General features: G+C 36.5%; 1 protein-coding gene across 1 annotated transcript in view; it reads left to right on the forward strand.

Annotated features, from left to right (window-relative positions):
• The first annotated feature begins 1,829 nt into the window (after positions 1–1,829).
• LOC131869370 (uncharacterized) overlaps positions 1,830–19,442 on the forward strand; it is a 34,563-nt gene continuing 16,950 nt past the window's right edge. The window contains exon 1 of the mRNA XM_059215744.1: positions 1,830–2,137. Coding sequence (XP_059071727.1) covers positions 1,830–2,137 — 308 coding nt within the window. The remainder of the gene's footprint in view (positions 2,138–19,442) is intronic.

Consider the following 19,442-nt stretch of genomic DNA (forward strand, 5'->3'; position numbering starts at 1 on the left):
CAAGAGGTTGTGAAAATCATTGGACTAACATATGCCAATCAACAGGTAATATCAATGTATCGAAGAAAGGGAGAGCTGATGGCACCAAAATAAAATTACATTGGGGAGACCTATGCCTATGAGACGTCAAATTAAATTTCAAAACTGTAGCAGAGGACTCTTATTAAATGCTTGCATCGAGTTCACATGAATCTAATTTATGGGATGCTAATCATTGCAATTTTGGCATTGAATACATTTGTTATATAATTGAAGTTGCCTGACATAAATCTCACACAGTGAAGAAATTGGCAAAATAGAGACTTGTAATTCGTAAAGGGTAGAGTGAGAAATTGTAGTTGCAGAAATGGAGGCGTCTAGTTCTAAAGGGAAAAAGAGATCACCCAAGAGTTTGGAGTCAGGAGCCAAGAAATCCAAAAGAGGAGAAGATGCCCCAGTTAGAAGATTGAACCAAGATATGATTGATCAAATGCAAGCTCCTGGCCCTAAGTCTAGAAGATCAAAACAACATCTACCTGGACAAGATCAATTGGAAGATAGATACAAGGATGTCGAGGATGTTTGGACTAGGGTAAGGGGCTATGAATTATTTTTATCCCATTACTTGAGGAGAAATAGGGAGGTGTCGCTTTGCAACCCCTGGGTTAAAAATCTGGGTAAGCTAATTGTCCCTAATGTTTTTGTAAATTTGAAAGTTTTAGAGATTCTAGTGAGAAATTATAATTCTGTGGGCAGATACATTCAGACTCCAAATGGAGAAGCCTTCATAAGGTTTTTAGTAAACACTATAAATGAAGTGTTCAACCTAGATTCTGGTTTTGATAAACCTCTATCTTTTGGGGAATAGGAAGAGGAATATCAAAGATTGGATACTGCATACCTTGGGTGGAAACTAGCTATCCATAAAGAAGTGGGAGAACTTACATAATAGGGCGGGCCACCATTTAACATTGATTTGCTTAGATATTACCTTCAATACACATATATGTCTTGTGGGTAGTTAGGAGGCATTGAGGTTCCAGACCTCACGAGTATTGGGCCATTAGTTTTAGCTTCAGGCATTCAAATGTATGAACCCAGGCCGTTTGATTATGCGTCATAATTGGTGGAGAGATTGAATGAGGGTTTTTTGAACCTCAGGGATAATAATTGCCCTAATTTTAAGTTTTACTCATTATTCATGCATTTAATCTTATTCTATGGACGTTTTAGGGGTATGTGGCCCAAGGAGTTGAGGCTTAATGTTAGAAACAGGATAGAGGAGGAGCAACCTATTCAATTATGGACTTCTTTTTGGGATTATTGTTACACAATATCAAATTATATCAAATTTGAGGAATGGATACTAAAGACAATTTATCAGATGCATGGATTTCCTTGTGATGGATCAATCTCAGATGATATTAAAAGATTTTGATGACATAAAGATAGTGAATCATAACTGGGGAGATTGGTATGTCCATAAGGAATTCACATGTTTCAAGATATATGGGTTTGAAGGAACTCCCTATATGTTACCAAAATGTGTTCCCAAATGAATAGCATACTTGGAGATTGTCAAACAATTGAGTGTCTCAAATGCTAAAAACTTTGGGGATCTGTGTAAGCAGACTTTCTTGCTAGGTACTCTTAGCTTTGGAGATTTCACAATTTTTTCAACAAAAGCCTAGGATGTAATTGACAAGGAATTAATGAAATAATTTAATTTATTCAAACAATTTGCAAGAAAGAATTGTGATCCGGAAGGATATATCCACTGTTGCAAGAAAAGGCAAAATCTAGGTGATTATTTGCATGTGAGTCTGGAAGCGGAAGATATATTTAGGAACATGGAAGATGCAGAGGCTCAAGAAGTAATTGATAACCTAAACAAACAATTGGAGGAGAAAAGACAAAGGTTAATGGAGATGGAGTCAGAAGAAGAAATGCTAGAAAATGAACCAGAAGACACTGAAGCTATTTCTAGGTCACAGGCAAAAGATGTGGAAGAATATTTCAATGAAGATGATCAAATTGTAACTAAAGTGGAAATTTATAAAGATGCAAGATTGGATGGACATGCTTCTTTTGTGGCAGATGATGTATTTGTTAAATCCAAAGAATTTAAGTCTTTTCTTAATAATTTCAAAGACAAAAGGTTAAGGGAGTCTATCCCAAATGTGACACTTGAAATAAGGCAGAATTATTGAATAAACTAAAAGAGGATATAGAAGTAGAATTGGTGAAAATGACTCCACAGAGAGGGAGACAATTACTGATAGAGGCCGGAGTAATTCTTTTTCCACGATGGGACCTGAGTGCCTCTTTTATTTTTGATAGTTTATTTCACTTTGATAATAAGGAATTCAAATTGGATATTTCGGGAGTTAATGACATTTTTATTAGGTCAAGGTCTGATCTGATGAGGAAGAACTAATGTTATGGGCACTGTATCCACCAAACAAGAGACCAACAATCATTGATGTGGATAGGGATTTTGGACACATGATGAAATTAAAGGTGGGAGAAATTGATCCTTTTGTCTCAATAGATATAGGAGTAGATATTTCCAAATTCAATAGGGCACAAACGGTTATAGTGGTAAGGGAAAGGAATAAGTACAAAGCTATGTATAAGGAGGCCATCAGAAGAAGTGGACAGTTTGAACCCTTGTTGCTTTCTCCTGAAAATTCAAAATGGAAGAAGAAATGCGAGGAATTGCAACAAGAAAATCAAAGAATTCTCAAACACATGCAAAGTGTAAGAATTGATACTGCTTATTTCTTATTGAATAAAGGATTTGAAAAGTTGGAGGGTCACTTGGAAGACTTTTGCGTTGTGTTTCAGAAAAATGTGGATAGTGCAGTATCACATAATAGGATAAAAAACAGACTGAGGGTCAAGCTGTATGAGAAGAATTTGGAGGGAGTAGATGCCAAAGAGAATGAGAAAATTAAAAGGCTACTTACAAAGCATGATAAATTCGATGCAAAATTACAAAAAGAATATGATGAGTGTAAAGATGTAATCCAACATGGTATTCCTATGTTAGTTGACCAAAAAGGTGAAATTAAGGATAAGGATGAATGGATTGCTGAATGCTAGAGTCTCCTTAGTGTTTCCCTTGATGATGCCTAGACAGATGGAGTAGAGTTAAAGGAAACCACTGCACAGATGGAGCGGTTTGTCACATTGGAGATCATTGTCAGGGACGTGATTTATGATGGATACCTATAAGTCAGAAAAGTATTTGGAGCATATTAAGAACTATGGCAAAGTGCTTGGCAATTAGCTCTTGTTCTGAATGTTTCAAATTGTTTTCTTTTAAAGTCTTATGTAATATGTTTGTTATGTTGGTAGTTGTGTTAGGGTCAGTTAGTTGGCTTTTTTTAGTTAAGATATTAGTTAGTGTAATTTTGAATGAAGGGGTATGCCCTTTCATTTTGAAACTAAATCCTCATATGTATATATAGAGGATCTTTTGATGAAATGAGAGATAGATTTAGAGATGCAATTATATACAATACTCTCGGGGTTTATTTTCTGGAAATGCCAAACTGGTGAAAAGACATTATGCTATATGTAATCAATTGATTATCTTATGTTTATTTCAATACAAAGATCAAGTGTTTTTCATCTCTGATGGTATTCATCTTTTTGATTGTTTGATTAGTTCCCTGTGATAAATCTATTCATTTAGATTGTTTCAATGTGTTATCTGTTGGCATTTCTGATGGTGATGTTGTGATTGTCATTGATGGACACACACTTGCATTAAGATCCCCTTTATATGTATGAGTTTGAGCACAACCAGTATTTGTATAGTATTTAGACTATTGATGTTTTGCAGAATGTGTTTCCCGGTCTGAAGCGGCATGTTGACCCCAAGCGGTTCATGGATACCAAGTGATACGAGGGACTAGAGCGACATAACACATTTTTACTAGTCTTCATTTTTTGTCAAACTGACAACCGACATTTTGTATGAACCGGTAATACTCTGTGATGAGTTACCAACTGACATTTGGTGATGAGTTACCATCCACCGATTGTTTGACGGTGCTGACACCTAAACAGTGCCTTTTTGTGTTGTGGTACCAAGTATGTCCAGGTTCATTGAACCTAGGAAATTGTTATGTGATCCTATTGGACCGACATGAAATCAAATTCCTTTATAAGGACATCATGTCTAGGGTTTTAGGTTGTTGATGTGGATATAGCGAAAGTGTATGTTGTTGCTAGGGTTTAAGGTGATTGAGGAGTTGGAGAGAATATGAATTTGTAGAAGACTGAAGTAATGCTGAAGTGCATTAGGAATGAGCTACCAAGGATCTAACCAAGCAGTCTGTGCTACTAGCTAGATCAAACACTTGTTGATTACTCACAACTTTGACAAGTCTGTAGCCCTTAACCGGGTAGGCCCAAAAGCCTTTTGTAAATCCTCTAACAAGGTGGTTCACATCTGTGGATCTAAAATCCTCTAGCAAGGTAGTCTTTAATCAGACTTATCTCCTAACAGAGGTTGAGATTCCTAACAAGATCTGTTCTGGTAAAGAACATTATAAGACCTTAACCGGTATGGTTCCTATTCTGCAGATAGTTACTTGTGAGTTCCATCTCACCGTGGTTTTTCCCATTTGGGTTTCCACGTCAAAATCTCTTGTGTTATGGTGTTTGTGCTTCTGTGGGTGAATGTATTATTATCTATTTGGTTTGCATGTTTGTTAACCAGTTTGTCCACTAAACTATTTTACCAGTTTACTGTTAGTCTTGCAAAGTGTTTAAGTGCAGAGATTTTTGGCATACTAATTCACCCCCCCCCTCTTAGTATTCATCAAATGGTATCAAAGTCTACCTTTCTATAAGTTTAACCACTTGGAAAGAGATATGGGGGAACACATTTTGAGGGAACTTACCCACCGACTCACTCAATCTGAGCAAGCCTATGATGATCTTATGGTCAAATACAAGGCATCTCAAGAAAAAAGGAGAGAACATGCAGAAAAGTTGATGGAGCTATCTGAAAATAGTTCTTCAGATGAAGCAGACATGGAAGACCTAATTGTAGAAGTAAATAAGTTGAATGAATCAAACTCCAACCTGAGAAAGGAATTGGAAGGATTGACTATTCGGATGTGTCAAGAGCTTGAGAATCGAAGGAAAGATGAAGATCTGGTAAGAGAAAGAGATCATGAGATCTCCAAGCTGAAATAAGAGATCAGTGCCCTAACTACTCAACTCCATGCAAGCAAAGTGGAAAAGGAAGACATGCAAGGAGAACTGAACATTGCCATCTCTGAACATGAAAACCTATTGGAAACAAATGCTGCTATTTCCAAAGAACTCTCTGAGTCAAAGGAAATACTTGCTAAGTTCAACAAGAGCACTGTCAAGCAAGCTAGAGCAAAAGCTTGAATCTGCCAAACTAGTCAAGAATACCAATGGACTTGGTTATTCCGGTCATGAGGAAGGTGAGACCTCTAGTACAAATGCTGGAACATCAAAGAAACAACTAACATCAAAGGATAAAGGTAAGAAAAAGTTTAAACCTGTTTGCTTTAACTGTCTTAAAGAAGGACATACTGCAAATGTGTGTAGGAGTAAGGCTTACAACAATTTTCCTTATTTCCTAAATGATAAGCCTAGATCCTATAGATTTGATGGTAATAGTTATGCATGCAACAAGTATGGGCATAAAGCATCTAAATTTAGGTCTGTTATGAATAACACTGGAAGATATCCTCAGAGGACCCAAGGAGTAGGTCCTAAACCTTATGTGAATTGGAATCACAACCGGTTTAATGCCTTCAATCATCAGCAAAGAAGCGGTGGCTATCAAGCAGCAACCAGAAGGAGAGAAAACTATATGGTATGTCATGGTCATGGTCACACTGTTGCAACATGCAGAAGGAAGAATGTAAACATGAACAATGGACCTTGGAGAGAACCTGTATTGGTTTGCTATCATTGCAACAAACCAGGTCACATTGCCAGATTCTGTAGATCAAGAAAGGACATATCTGATGATATACCGGTCACTTCGGAAGGAAAAATTGATGTTGACACTGTTCAAGCGGACATGAACAAAACCTAGAAGAAGAAACTAGTGGTGTTACAAGAGGAACCAGTTTCTGCACCTAGTGTGGAAATCACGGAACCGACAAACTAAGCTTTAGAAAAGCTTAGGCGGAGAAAACGGCGAAATGTTTCAAACCCCTGGTTTACATCGGTAAAAGACCTTAACTAGTATGTGATACCTGTCGTCTGGTAGAAGACCGAAAATGGTAAAAAGGAAAATTAGGGTTTACGCCCTAATTGAGGAGCATTAATTGCGGTAGGTGAGAAATATGATTAAAAGGATTTTTCAAATCATTTCTCACTATTAGTTTTCGAGCGAAGAAAAGTTTTTCAAAGAGCAGAGTGATGAAAAGGCGATTTGAGCTGAGATTTTGAGAAATTGAGAAACCGCGAAGGAGATTCAAATTCAAACTACAAACGGTCAAGTGGAGAACACAAAGTGGTGATTCAGCAACCGATGGAGTGTGAAGTGAAGGAGAATCGGCAAGCCCTAAATTCACGTGTTGCAAAAGATATTTCTCGAGTTCTTGAAATTTCTATCATGGCTTCCGCATCTCATACCAGTTCTAGTGCATCTGTCAAGTCTGCAAGTTTTATTCAATGAAAGTCTAAGTATAATGCCCTATCACAAGTCCCAGTTGGTGTGATAGTAGAAGAGGGAATTTATGACTACATATATTGCAAGATTGAAGACCTAGGGTCTCTAGCCATCCACTCCCAGTTAGGTTTATTTTGTGGCAAGGATAAGAAGATCAAACTGGAGTTTAATATTTTGGAGAAGAAGAAGCTCCACAATGCTGTTTACTTCTTGGAGGATTTCATAGAGGATCATATAAGGATCATTTTGAGTAGAGTCCATGGTGATAAGATGTACCTAGAGAGAACACATGACATCACACCACAGGCAATTCATGTAGTCACCGGATTCTACAACATAGGGGAAGTGCCAGCCCTAAGGACGGTAAGCAAAACTGAAATGTCCAAGCTCATCGGTTCAGTGAGCAATTCATGAGGCATGATAGTCAATTCAATCAAGGATGATCTGGTGAAGTATGCATGTATGGTGATTGGATATCGGACATTCTCAGCCAATAGAATTAACTTTGTATCTGCTGTAGTGGTAAATGCCGCTTACCGGATGATAAAGGAGGATACCTCATTTGATCTATGCACCGGTATGCAGAGACAACTCCTGTTGAATCTGAAGTCGACCAAACAGGATAATGCACTAAGGTTCAAGTTTGGGCAACTACTGGTTGGGTTGTTCTTCTATTTCTAAGGCTACTTTCTAGGAGTAGGAGATGTCTAGTGGTCTGCTGACCAACTGGTGACCAAGCAAATCAAGGAAAACATTGAAGCAATTGGAACCGGTTACCCTGATATTATGAACAATTATTTTGATGAGTTCAGATAGAAAATGAGCCAAAGAATGAGAATATCTAGTGAGATCATCAAGAAATATGAGGATGATATCTGTTTCACCATCAAGGTGGATCAATGCATAATGGAGGCTGTTGAGCCTAGACAGGAAGAAGTGGAGCCAATGGGCTATGAGGTGATGTACGATATGCTAGAAGGGTATGCCTCTACCCTTATTGCCTCACCTCTTGATCCTAAGGCAAAGAGGACCGAAACCTATCTGGAAAGGGTTATACTAGTCGAGGAACCCTCTGCAAAGAAAGGAAAAGAATCTGCAGTGAAGAAGGCAAAGGCAGCGCTTGCAGCATCTGCACCAGTTACTACTGCAACTCCAAAAGTGACCAAGCGGTCACCAGCCAAGAAGAAACTGGAAGAAGCACCGGCTAAAGTGCTCAAGAGAAAGAGGAAGACAAGGAATACCTCTCCAGACTCAGAAGAAACTGTGTCTGAGGAAAAGCCAAAGAAAACACGTCAAGCAAAGAGGAAGACAAAGAATGAACCGACATCATCTACACTAATAAATATAGATATCTCTTCGTATAAACCTTTGACACATTGTCAAAGAACAATAAATAATATTAGGAGAAAAGTGCTACATGACTTAATTGAGTGTTTTTATGACTTTAATGATGATGAAAAGGAAGCGGTTGAAAAGGAAATAATTTAGTATTTATGTGATAATGACCAGTCACCCTCAGAGATTTAATCTCAGACACTGGATTCTTTATATATGTCATTAGATAATAGATGGCGCATTGCCATAGAAAAGGAACAAGAAATTAGGGAAAAAGTGTTTGCACAATACTTTCCCGACCTATCAAATTTTGAATTATTTGATGTTATTGACCAAAATAAAGGACTCTTCTTCACTAGAAGAGGAAGACTCTGGCTGTTAGAAGGAAGAGTTGATGATGTCAAAAAAGACACTCATCACTATATGACAACTGTAGTCCAGTCTCACAAAGCGCGTCTAGCCAACCAACAAGCTGAAAAAGAACCGGATATATCCAAACCGGATGAAGTATTTGATGATGAAGGAAATCCGGTTGTTGAACCGATCGACACCATTGATGTCAATGCTTTGGACGTAGAGGATGTTACTCAGGAAACACCATCTGAGGCAACAGGACAGGAGAAACAGGCTAAATAGGTTGATAAGCAAGCCAAGGACAGACAGGAAGCGACAAAGGAAGAGGCCAAGCAGAGGAAGAAGGATGAAGAAGAGAAGCGGAAAAAGGAAGAAGAAGAGAAGAAGAAAAAGGATGAAGAAGAGAAGAAGAAAAAGGATGAAGAGGAGAAAAAGAAGAAAGATGAAGAGGAGAAGAAGAAGAAGGATGAAGAAGAGAAAAAGAAGCAAGAAGAAGAAAAGAAGAAGAAGGAAGAGGAAGAAAAGGAACAGGAGAAGAAGAAGGAAGCAGAGAGGAAGAAGAAGGAAGAGGAAGATAAGGAACAGGAGAAGAAGAAGGAAGTAGAAAAGAAAAAGGCCGAGGAGGACAAGGAAGCGGAGAAGAGGAGAGAAGCGGAGAAGAGCACCCAGATGGAGACTCCGAAGGCAACCGGGAGTCAAGCTAAACCAGTTGATCTCACCAGTCCTATCGATCTCTAGTCTGCAAGTGAAATAGAGCTAATGCAGAGCATCAAGGTAGCTCAAGAGCGCCTTGAAATTATACAAAGGAAGAAGGAGCAGGATGTAATTGAAGCGGCTGTGGACACTCTTACCAGTTTGATACCCAGTACAATTCTTCCCAACACCTATTCATCATTAGCTAAACTTAAACTCTTATGCACAGTACTGGATGATCAGGTGCAGAGCCTAGAAGAGGCAATAGAGGCAAATGTGAAGAAGGAGCATCAAAAAGCTCTGAATATAGCTCTGGTGAAGAAGTTGAATGAGCTCCGATCTGAACTGAAGAAAGAACAAAAGGATATAAGGGATGCTCTGGATGAGGGAAATCTGTTACTCAGCAAGATCTGCCAACCCCATCTATTTTATGATGATGTGCTAGCTCAGAAGCAAAAGCTTCAAATGGACTTGCAGTCCTACATGAGCACATTCAAGCCACCTTATGATTCCTTTACAACTTATGGGCAAACCGTTCACTGGTTTCACATCCAGTCAGCAAAAATGGAGCAAGAGATCAACACCCAGTCTAGAGATTTGCAGGAGCTACAACTGGTTCTACTCCCACAATTGCAAATTCTTCAGAAGTGCTATCTGAACCTGGATGCCTTAATAGTTACACAGGAGATGAGCACAATTGATGCCATGGAAGAACAGGTCTCCCAGATGCAGACAAAAAAGGAAGTAGCTGCCTCCCTACTTGAGTCCTGGTCTTTGTCTATGAAACAATTCTTGCAGGATTTTAAATTTGTTTTTGACAAATATTATTCCTTATTGTCATAAACTTTTATTTTGAAAACAAGATTGTTCAGCTATACTTTGTCATTGTTGGCAAAGGGGGAGAAGAATTCTATTTGAGAAAAGTATCTGGTTATCAAAATTTTGATTATATGCTCTGAATATCTCAATGTTATATGCTCTATATGCAAAATTGTTATACATTGTATTGTCAAAGTGATAGTGTATATGCTTAGGGGGAGCAATTTTGTAAATGGCATGATTTTGTTGTAAAACACTTAGATGTCAAAATTTTATTTTCCTAAGTGTTGCCATCAATGCCAAAGGGGGAGATTGTTGGCATTTATGATGGTTATGTTGTGATTGTCATTGATGGACACACACTTGCATTAAGATCCCCTTTATATGTATGAGTTTGAGCACAACCGGTATTTGTTCCAACCGGTATGTTGTATTATAGTCTTTAGACTATTGATGTTTTGCAGAATGTGTTTCCCGGTCTGAAGCAGCATGTTGACCTCAAGCGGTTCGTGGATACCAAGTGGTACGAGGGACTAAAGTGGCATAACACATTTTTACTAGTCTTCATTTTTTGTCAAACCGACAACCGACATTTTGTATGAACCGGTAATACTCTGTGATGAGTTACCAACCGACATTGATGAGTTACCATCCACCGATTGTTTGACGGTGCCGACACCTAAATGGTACCTTTTTGTGTCATGGTACCAAGTTTGTCCAGGTTCATTGAACCTAGGAAATTGTTATGTAATCATATTGGACTGACATGAAATCAGATTCCTTTATAAGGACATCATGTCTAGGGTTTTAGGTTGTTGATGTGGATATAGCAAAAGTGTATGTTGTTGCTAGGGTTTAAGGTGATTGAGGAGTTGGAGAGAATATGAATGTGTAGAAGACTGAAGTAATGCTGAAGTGCATTAGGAATGAGCTACCAAGGATCTAACCAAGTAGTCTGTGCTACTAGCTAGATCAAACACTTGTTGATTACTCACATCTTTGACAAGTCTGTAGCCCTTAATTGGGTAGGCCCAAAAGCCTTTTGTAAATCCTCTAACAAGGTGGTTCACATCCATGGATCTAAAATCCTCTAGCAAGGTAGTCTTTAATCAGACTTATCTCCTAACAGAGATTGAGATTCCTAATAGGATCTGATCTGGTAAAGAACATTGTAAGACCTTAACCGGTCTGGTTCCTATTCTGTAGATAGTTACTTGTGAGTTCCATCTCACTGTGGTTTTTCCCACTTGGGTTTCCACGTCAAAATCTCTTGTGTTATGGTGTTTGTACTTCTATGGGTGAATGCATTATTAGCTATTTGGTTTGCATGTTTGTTAACCGGTTTGTCTGCTAAACTATTTTACCGATTTACTGTTAGTCTTGCAAAGTGTTTAAGTACAGAGATTTTTGGCATACTAATTCACCCCCCCTCTTAGTATTCATCATTATCCTATGTTATTATAGTTTGGGTTAAGTTTCAGTTTGATTATTAGTTTGAAGGATTGGATGTCAAGCTTCATTCTTTCTTATTAGTCTTTCATAGCAAAGTTAAATTCAGTAATACTAACTGCAACATTATGTCAAGAGTGAAGGCACCAGTCTACTATTGTTTGAAGTGACAATCTCGATTAATTAATTGTTTTTAGAGTAATTTAATTAGGTTTTTTTAGAGTAATCTCAATTAATAAATTATACTTATAATAAAGCAACATTTTATTTAAAGTGTTCATTTACAAGCAAACAATTCAAAGTTTCCAGTAATTATTTAATTGAAGTGACAATCTTGGGAATAATTTGCCCTCTAATGCACATAAACCTTGGAAACATTCAATTCCAATCAGGCATACTTGACAACAATGGGATTAATACCCATCAAAAGTCTCTTCTCAATCTTCAAAACACCCTTACAGGACAACAACTTAATAGACACCAACCATACTTTGAGGAAGACAAACATGAAAAATTCTACCCTTACCTTGTAATGAAGCCAATTGCTCGAGTCAGTCTCTTGATATCATTGTTACAAACTTATCCTCCAATTTATAGAAAGATCCAACAGTTCAAATGAAAGTTATGATAATTTTCTTCCAAAACTTCTACAAGATACAAGAAAGAGAATAATAAGATAAACTATATAAGATACACATTATGAAGAAAACTAGTCAAAAATCTTGATAACATCAAATGAAATATAGTGTTTGATTAGATTCTACTTTCTTTTAAAGTTCTATACAATACCCATATTTCTATTAACCCATAACAAAATACACAACTAACGAATAAAATGAGATAAATTATTCATATTTCAAGCCTCCAACTCAAAATGATTTTGCATGATAGAACCAATATCCATTAGGACTCATTTCACCTTGTGTTTTATGATGATGAATGCAATATGTAGGGAAAAATTTATGGGTTGGATCACTTGGTAGCATATCATTTTGATTTAAGGCTAGTTGATAAGAGGATGATAGATGGCATACTGGTACTTGGAATTGGGTAGGATGAATGTTAGTAGGCACATGGACATCTTTTAAAACTTTAGTAAGGATCTCTTGATGGATATATGATAATTTTAAAATATCAAAAATAGATCAATCAATCCTTTTGGGAGAAGAACATCTACAACAAGGGTTGTGAGGCGTGTTGTGGCTATTAGTCGGTATCTTCTGAATCCATTGGCCATGGTTGCAACATTATGTGGTCCTGGCAAAGAAATATTATCATTGAAGCTTCATTCACTGGAACATTTCCTTAGTCCAGATGACAAGTATGAAGCTATCAAACAGGTAATGGTTACAGTAACCAACCAAGTTGGTGTTGACATAAACCTAGTAGCATCACATGAATGGATGTTTTCTCCTCTGCAATTTGTAGTTGGCCTTGGACCTAGAAAAGCCGCTTCCATACAAAGGGCTATTTTGAGGGATGGAAGGGTTTACAGTCGTAGAGAATTGTTGACCCCTCTAGAAGCTATGAAGCAACTTGTCTTTATAACTGGCAGTCACAGAATGGAGAGGTTAAGGAAGTTGAGGATCCATATTTTGCCAAAGCGGATACCATGAAACAAAGTGAACAAGAGAATGCAAGGAAAGAAAAAGAACTTGCAAAAAAAACTTGATGACAAGAACGAAAGGACCAACCTCTTGTATAGTTGCTACTGAGCATCTATTTGCAGCAATTGTGGCCGCTTCCTCCCAATTTTTGCACCTCAAGCCCATGTATAATGATGGCATGTAATTACTTTTTTTTTAAAAATACCACGTGTTCGTCAGAATTCGACGTGAAATATGAAATCTGCGCTTTTGGCAAAATTCAACCCGATGATAACACACAAGTAGAAGCATGTGATTGGGATAGAATACAATGATGAAGTCCATCGACAAAATGCACACTAGCGGCAATGGAGAAATCTTGTATTGTTGATAGCTGATGATGCTATCAGTAAGAATTATCCCAATAGATACTGGCAAAAGTAAAATGCATCGACAAAGGTTACGACAATAAAGGGTGATAGCTTATGTTGAGGAGACATAACGTATCAAGAGGAGCTACGCTGAGGGAAAAGACATAGGGGAAATTATGCACATCGCCTGAACACATTTAAAGCTATCCTGATGCCCGATGAGACTAGTGGGATAACTCACATTGATCAACAGGAAGAGAGGTCATCGACTTATGATATCCCAATGAGTAAGAAGAAATCGAGAGGCTGTGAAAATAATCAGACCAACATACGCCGATCAACAGCTAAAATCTGTGAAATTTTAAAATGTCAGAATTCCGATGAACACGAGGTAATTTTTGAAAATAAACAAATTAATCCGACAAAGCAAAAGAAATCACATGGCTCATTGGAAATGCTCGTTGAAAAATTGCTCCAAATTTACTACTGACTTTCGATGAAAACCATTTTCATTGGAATTCCGGCGAACACGGGCAAGGTTTAAAAAAAAGGAAAATTTGACACAAATTGCATTGTAAAATCTGACAAAGCAAAATAAATACCATAGTTCGTCAGAAATATTCATCAGAAAATGCACCCAAATGAGTTAGTGTACATTGTATTAATTGTACATTTAATCTACAATATCCCCCTTCACAGTTCGACCATAACTTGGAGCATTTGAAGTTTGTGTTCAAGAAAACTCGTAAGACTGATAAAGAGAAGAGAGCGAAGACATTAGATCCGAGATCAGATGATGAGGTAATCTACATTTCAATTGCAAGAAAATTATAGTTAAATGCATAGTTATGTTGATAATTGTGAACTATTTTCTACAAAAGGATTCTAACTTGGCTTTTGAATTGTGGTTTTACAACCATCTACAGAGCTGTGTACTGCATCAAAGAGGCTTGATTTTGATGATCCACCACAAGTATAGGATCATATAGTGTTAGTTGTGGTCATTGAATGACCAATATATGTAGATATATTCTTCATTTTTATTGTATATCAATTTGGACATGACATATGCCACATTTTTGTAATACTTGTATTGACTTGGCATACATGCCTTTTTTGATATATATAAATGTTGATATTTGATCCAATAAATGTGTATTGAGATCATTATTGTGTATTTGTTGTATTTGGTGGCTGCCCTTTTATAAAGTTAAATGATTATTTGCCTATGTAATCAACAATATGAATATAAACAACAAAAATCTATGATATAAAATATTGCAATCATGGAATATGATTTGATAAACTTTCTAAAATGTTGAATTAACCCTACAAAACTCCTTGTATTGAGTTCATTATTGTGTCTTCGTTCTATTTGGTGGCTGCCCTTTTATAAAATTAAATGAATATTTTCTTATGTAATCAACAATATTGTAGTGTCATAAAGTTGCGACCCTTGCAATTTGCGACCACATTAGGGTCTTCACGTTGGCGATTTGAATCCCCAAGCCTGATCGGAGATCCTAGAATTTCTCAACCCCTAGAAACCGCACTTGTTATGGCCTTCATACTACCTAAACTTGCTTCTTGTCCTGAGACAAGGGTAGGATAGGGGCGTGGTGCCCTTGTCCTTGCCCTATTTTGGGCCCCCCTCTGTCCTATCTTTGCATTGGACTTTGCATAAAGCGGGAAAATTTTTCCGTGTCGGCCTATGATGAAAAATTAGTCAAATAGCCCTAATTGATGAGTGTATAAGTTTCACATGCCCTCTCATTTGCAAAGAAGTTCAACAAGCGATAAGGCAGGCGTAATTTCAAGCATTCAAGCATTCCTTTCCAGCATTGAGAATTCTCAAGTCTCCCTTCAAAGCTAGGTGTTGCATTCAAGTCCAGGATTCAACCATTGAAGAGGAGATCCCTTTCAACATTCAATTCCATACAAGCAAATCTACCTAGAATCTATCTACAACCTCTCTTGAGGTGACTTACATTTCAGTCTTTCATTTACATTTACTTGCAAGTACTTTCTTTCATCAATTGGTTAATTCCAAAACTGGGCTTTGACCTAAAGGTAAACCCCCAATCCCAAGCCCTTTTTCCTCTCTTTTTTTGTGTAGGTTGCAAGTCCGCAACTGTGTTTGCAGATTTGGACTCCATTTGCAAAGGCGGAAAAACCCTTTTTGTTTCGCAGATTTTTCAGAGGACCGTGGACACTTTCAGCACGGTCCCGACAACTTTTCCTCAAATTCATAGGGCAGCTTTGTCTCAACATATTATAGCCAGATCTAGGTGCACAAATTCATCTCATGCTTCTATCTTGAGTTATAATCAGTTCTTTTCTACTTTAATACTTAGTCTTACAACACACAATTCAATAATTTTCCATTCCAAAGGAGGGGTTAGCTTGTCATTTCTATCCCATTATCAATTCATTTAGTATTCAATCTCTTCCCTAAGAGATTGGATCTAGTGAATTTCCCCCCCTTTTAAATGTAATGTGGATAAAGTGTTTGAAGGGAAATCCATAGTGAAACTTTCATCTCTCCTCAAAGGGAAGAAAAGTTTTCCTCTTGATCTCTCCATCATTCACTTTTTTTTTCACCATTACATTTTGGTGAACCCAACGTCTTACATGCTTTATTTTGAGAATTATTGTATCTTTTTCATTTACAAGTTTAATTTTTCTGCAAACTTAGTGGTTAATTCATTCAAAACCCTAGTTTTTTAAATTGAAATTGAACTTGTGTTTTGTAAATATTGCTATCTATTATCTTAGATCTGAAAATTGTTTTGTTTGTCAAATTCAATTTCTTCATTGTCTTGTTCAATTTTCAAATCAAATTCACAAAATTATCACAACCCTAATTTTCAAAAATCATCTTGAAATTGTGTAAAAATTAAATTTCCATGTAATTTTCAGATTTGTTATTATTTTTAGACTTATCTTCTGTCCTACAATTCAAATTTTCAATTTCCCTCCTTTTTCAAAATTCAAAATTTCAAAAATTAAGTGGTTAGGTCCTAAAACTGTAATTTTAAAATTTAATTAGATTTTGTGCAAATTTCAATCAATTTCAGTCAATTTCAGTTTTCTGAACATTTTTCAAGGTTTCCCTATCCATTAGGTTTGACCCTTTTCACATTCAACCCTTCATTTTGCCTATCGAGAGATCGTAAAATCTGCCAATTTTTTGAGGTTAGCTTTAAAATCATCGTAACTTTAATCTCTCAAAATTTTGAAAAAAGTTGGTCAGATCGTGTGCACTTTCAACATGGTGCATGACTTTTTTCTTGAAATTTCGGGAGACTGTTATGACCATATTTAATAGCTTAAATCCAAAAAATTGGCTGATTTTGTTGATTTGATCCATCTAAAATAAAAAATACCTTCAAAATTCAACATTTCAAATTTCAAGAATTTTTTTAAAATTAAGTAGTTAATTTTAATCTACCCTGATTTAAAAAATTATGATTTTATCAATTTTAAAATTAAGTGGTATCCCATTGGCCCTAATTTTAAATTCCAATTTCCTTTCATTTATCATAACAATTATTTTTGGAAATTGTGTCATTTTCTTCTTTCAACAAAGTTCAAATTGTTTAATCATCATTTTCCCAAATTTTGCATTATTCAATTTTTGTACACTTTGTTCTTCTTATTCAAAATTCAAAATTCAAAATTTTCCCTCTAGTGCATGAGTTTTGCCACTATTAGTCCTACCTATACTATCCCCGTTAGATGAAGCATTAGAATTAAGGCTTCCCAAGGTTTAATTACCGAGGAGATGGAGCATAATTTGGGTGACTTCTTTAATGAGGATCATGCTAATTCTTCCCATCCTAATCATATCCCTATTTATCCAATTGATGAATCTCATGATGAACAAGAATAAGCTTTAAATAGAGTTTCCATAGATCAACTTTCAAAATTGGACAATCAATTTCATTACCTCCAACATTGTATGTCCCAAGAGTACCCTAATAACGAAGCTCTTTCATTAATTGAAGTCCTTAAACAGATGATTCAAAGTGATAAGAATGGAATTGATATATTACGTGGCATTGCTCATATTGTTGATTCTAATGTCATGCCTATAAAGAGTTGTGATGCGAGATTAGGTTATTCACAACCTTCAAATCAAATCAATTCTTCTATTCCTTTGACCACTCCTATGGCTAGTATTCCTACTTTCACTTCAAACATCATGGATACATCAACTCAAAATGTCATTCCTATAACTATTGGTCATGGGGGCAATCCCTCTTCTTCATTTAATCCTCCATCTTTACCTATGTCTTCCATAAATATTCTTATTATCCCTCAACCAATCAATGTGACACAAGGGGGCAATTCATTCAACAATTTTATTCCTCCTTTAAGTGTCCCATTTCCTACTCAATCATCACCTATGCCTACTTATCATAATGTTCCACCACCTTATTCTCAATCCATGCCTTCCTTCAATAACATCACACCACCTTCTCAATCAACCATGTCTCACATCAATTCTTCTACTGAAGCAACCATTAACAATCTTGCTCAAACTATCTTTCTTACAACAATAAATTGCTTACATGAGTCAATCCAAGTTTAGTTTGCCCACATTTGATGTTGCGAGCCCACTTTCACTTGATATTTTTAAAGCCATCCAACCTAAGCATGTTGAGGTCCCTCAATTGGAACTCTATAATGGAAAATGTGATCCTCTCACACATGTTAAAAAATTTCAAACCTTGTGTACTGATTTTGTTTATGATCAAAGATTGCTTGCAAAACTGTTTACAAGAACACTATGAGATAATGCTTTACAATGGTATTGCTCTTTGACTTGTTATTCTATCACTTCTTTTCAACAATTAGCAAATGATTTCATTCAACAATTTCAAAACAACATTGGTCCTACAATCACTTTGATTAATTTAATGCATTGTAAATAAGGTGTTAAAGAAAAAGTGATCGATTTCATTAGTAGATATAAGCATTTGTGTGCTCAAATTCTTTTCATGTACTCGATAATGATATTCAAAGAATTTTCATTTCTAATTTGCAAAAAGATATCAGGTAAAAGCTTCTTTTGTCTAAGTTTACTTCCTTTCCATAGTTGTGCACCACACTCCACAATTATCAACTGGTTGTGAGTCAAATGAAGCAATCTACTCCTATGGCTCCAAGTGATAAGGGGGAGAGTGTTCAACAACCATTTGTGAAGTTCAAACCAACAAAAATCATCAAGTTCAATGATACAATCAACAACAACAATATGAGTGCTACAATAGGTATGCCTCCTATTTCTAAATTCTTTAAAAGAGAAAGACAATTTACTCCTTTGAATTAATCTTTACATAGTATTATGTCTCAGTTATTGCATAGAAATGTGATCAAACCTCCTCCTATCAAACTAGTTGACCCATGTACGTTTGCATCCCTTTATTTTGATAGCAATTCCTTTTGTCAATTTCATCGTCAGCCTAGTCATGATACTGAGAAATGTTTTATATTGAAAGGTAAGATTCAAGATTTGATTGATAATAATACTATATCTATGGTAGGGGTGAATGATAAGGGAAACAAATCAGTAGCTCCTCCTAATCAAAATCTTAAGATTTTCACTGATCCTTTGCCTTCTCATACCTCTAACGTGATTGAGACTGAACACACCTCTTTCTCTCCTTCTGATCTTACTACCAAAGCTCTAAATTTGGTGAGCATGGTAGAAAAACAAGAGACACTTAAGGATCCTTGTATTACATTCAACCCTAGTGAGACCATTAGGGCACCTGATGGGCCTTTATACAGAGTTGTGAAGGTTAAGGACATACCTTGTTGTGGTGATCTTGTTGATCCCACTTGCATGGTTAATATCATCACTGAGGAGTATCTCTTCACTTTATGATTGCATAAACTGATCTATGATGACTCTAAAGTGGTTGTAAAGTTATTTGATGGCTTCTCTTGTCCTACCATTGGTTCTATCACCATTCATATTGAGGTTCATACTAAATCTATGGATGTCACCTTTGTTATCATTCCTTCTTCCGAACAATTCCGTGTGAAGTTGGGCTACCCTTGGCTATCTTCCATGAAGGCTATTGCTTCTCCAATTATAAGTGTTTGAAATTTCCCCAAAATGGAGAAATCATAACCGTGAACTGTAGCTTATTTTTTCCATCTGAAAGAAGC

The sequence above is a fragment of the Cryptomeria japonica genome, chromosome 2 (assembly GCF_030272615.1).
Source record: "Cryptomeria japonica chromosome 2, Sugi_1.0, whole genome shotgun sequence".
In the NCBI taxonomy this organism is placed as follows: Eukaryota; Viridiplantae; Streptophyta; class Pinopsida; order Cupressales; family Cupressaceae; genus Cryptomeria; species Cryptomeria japonica.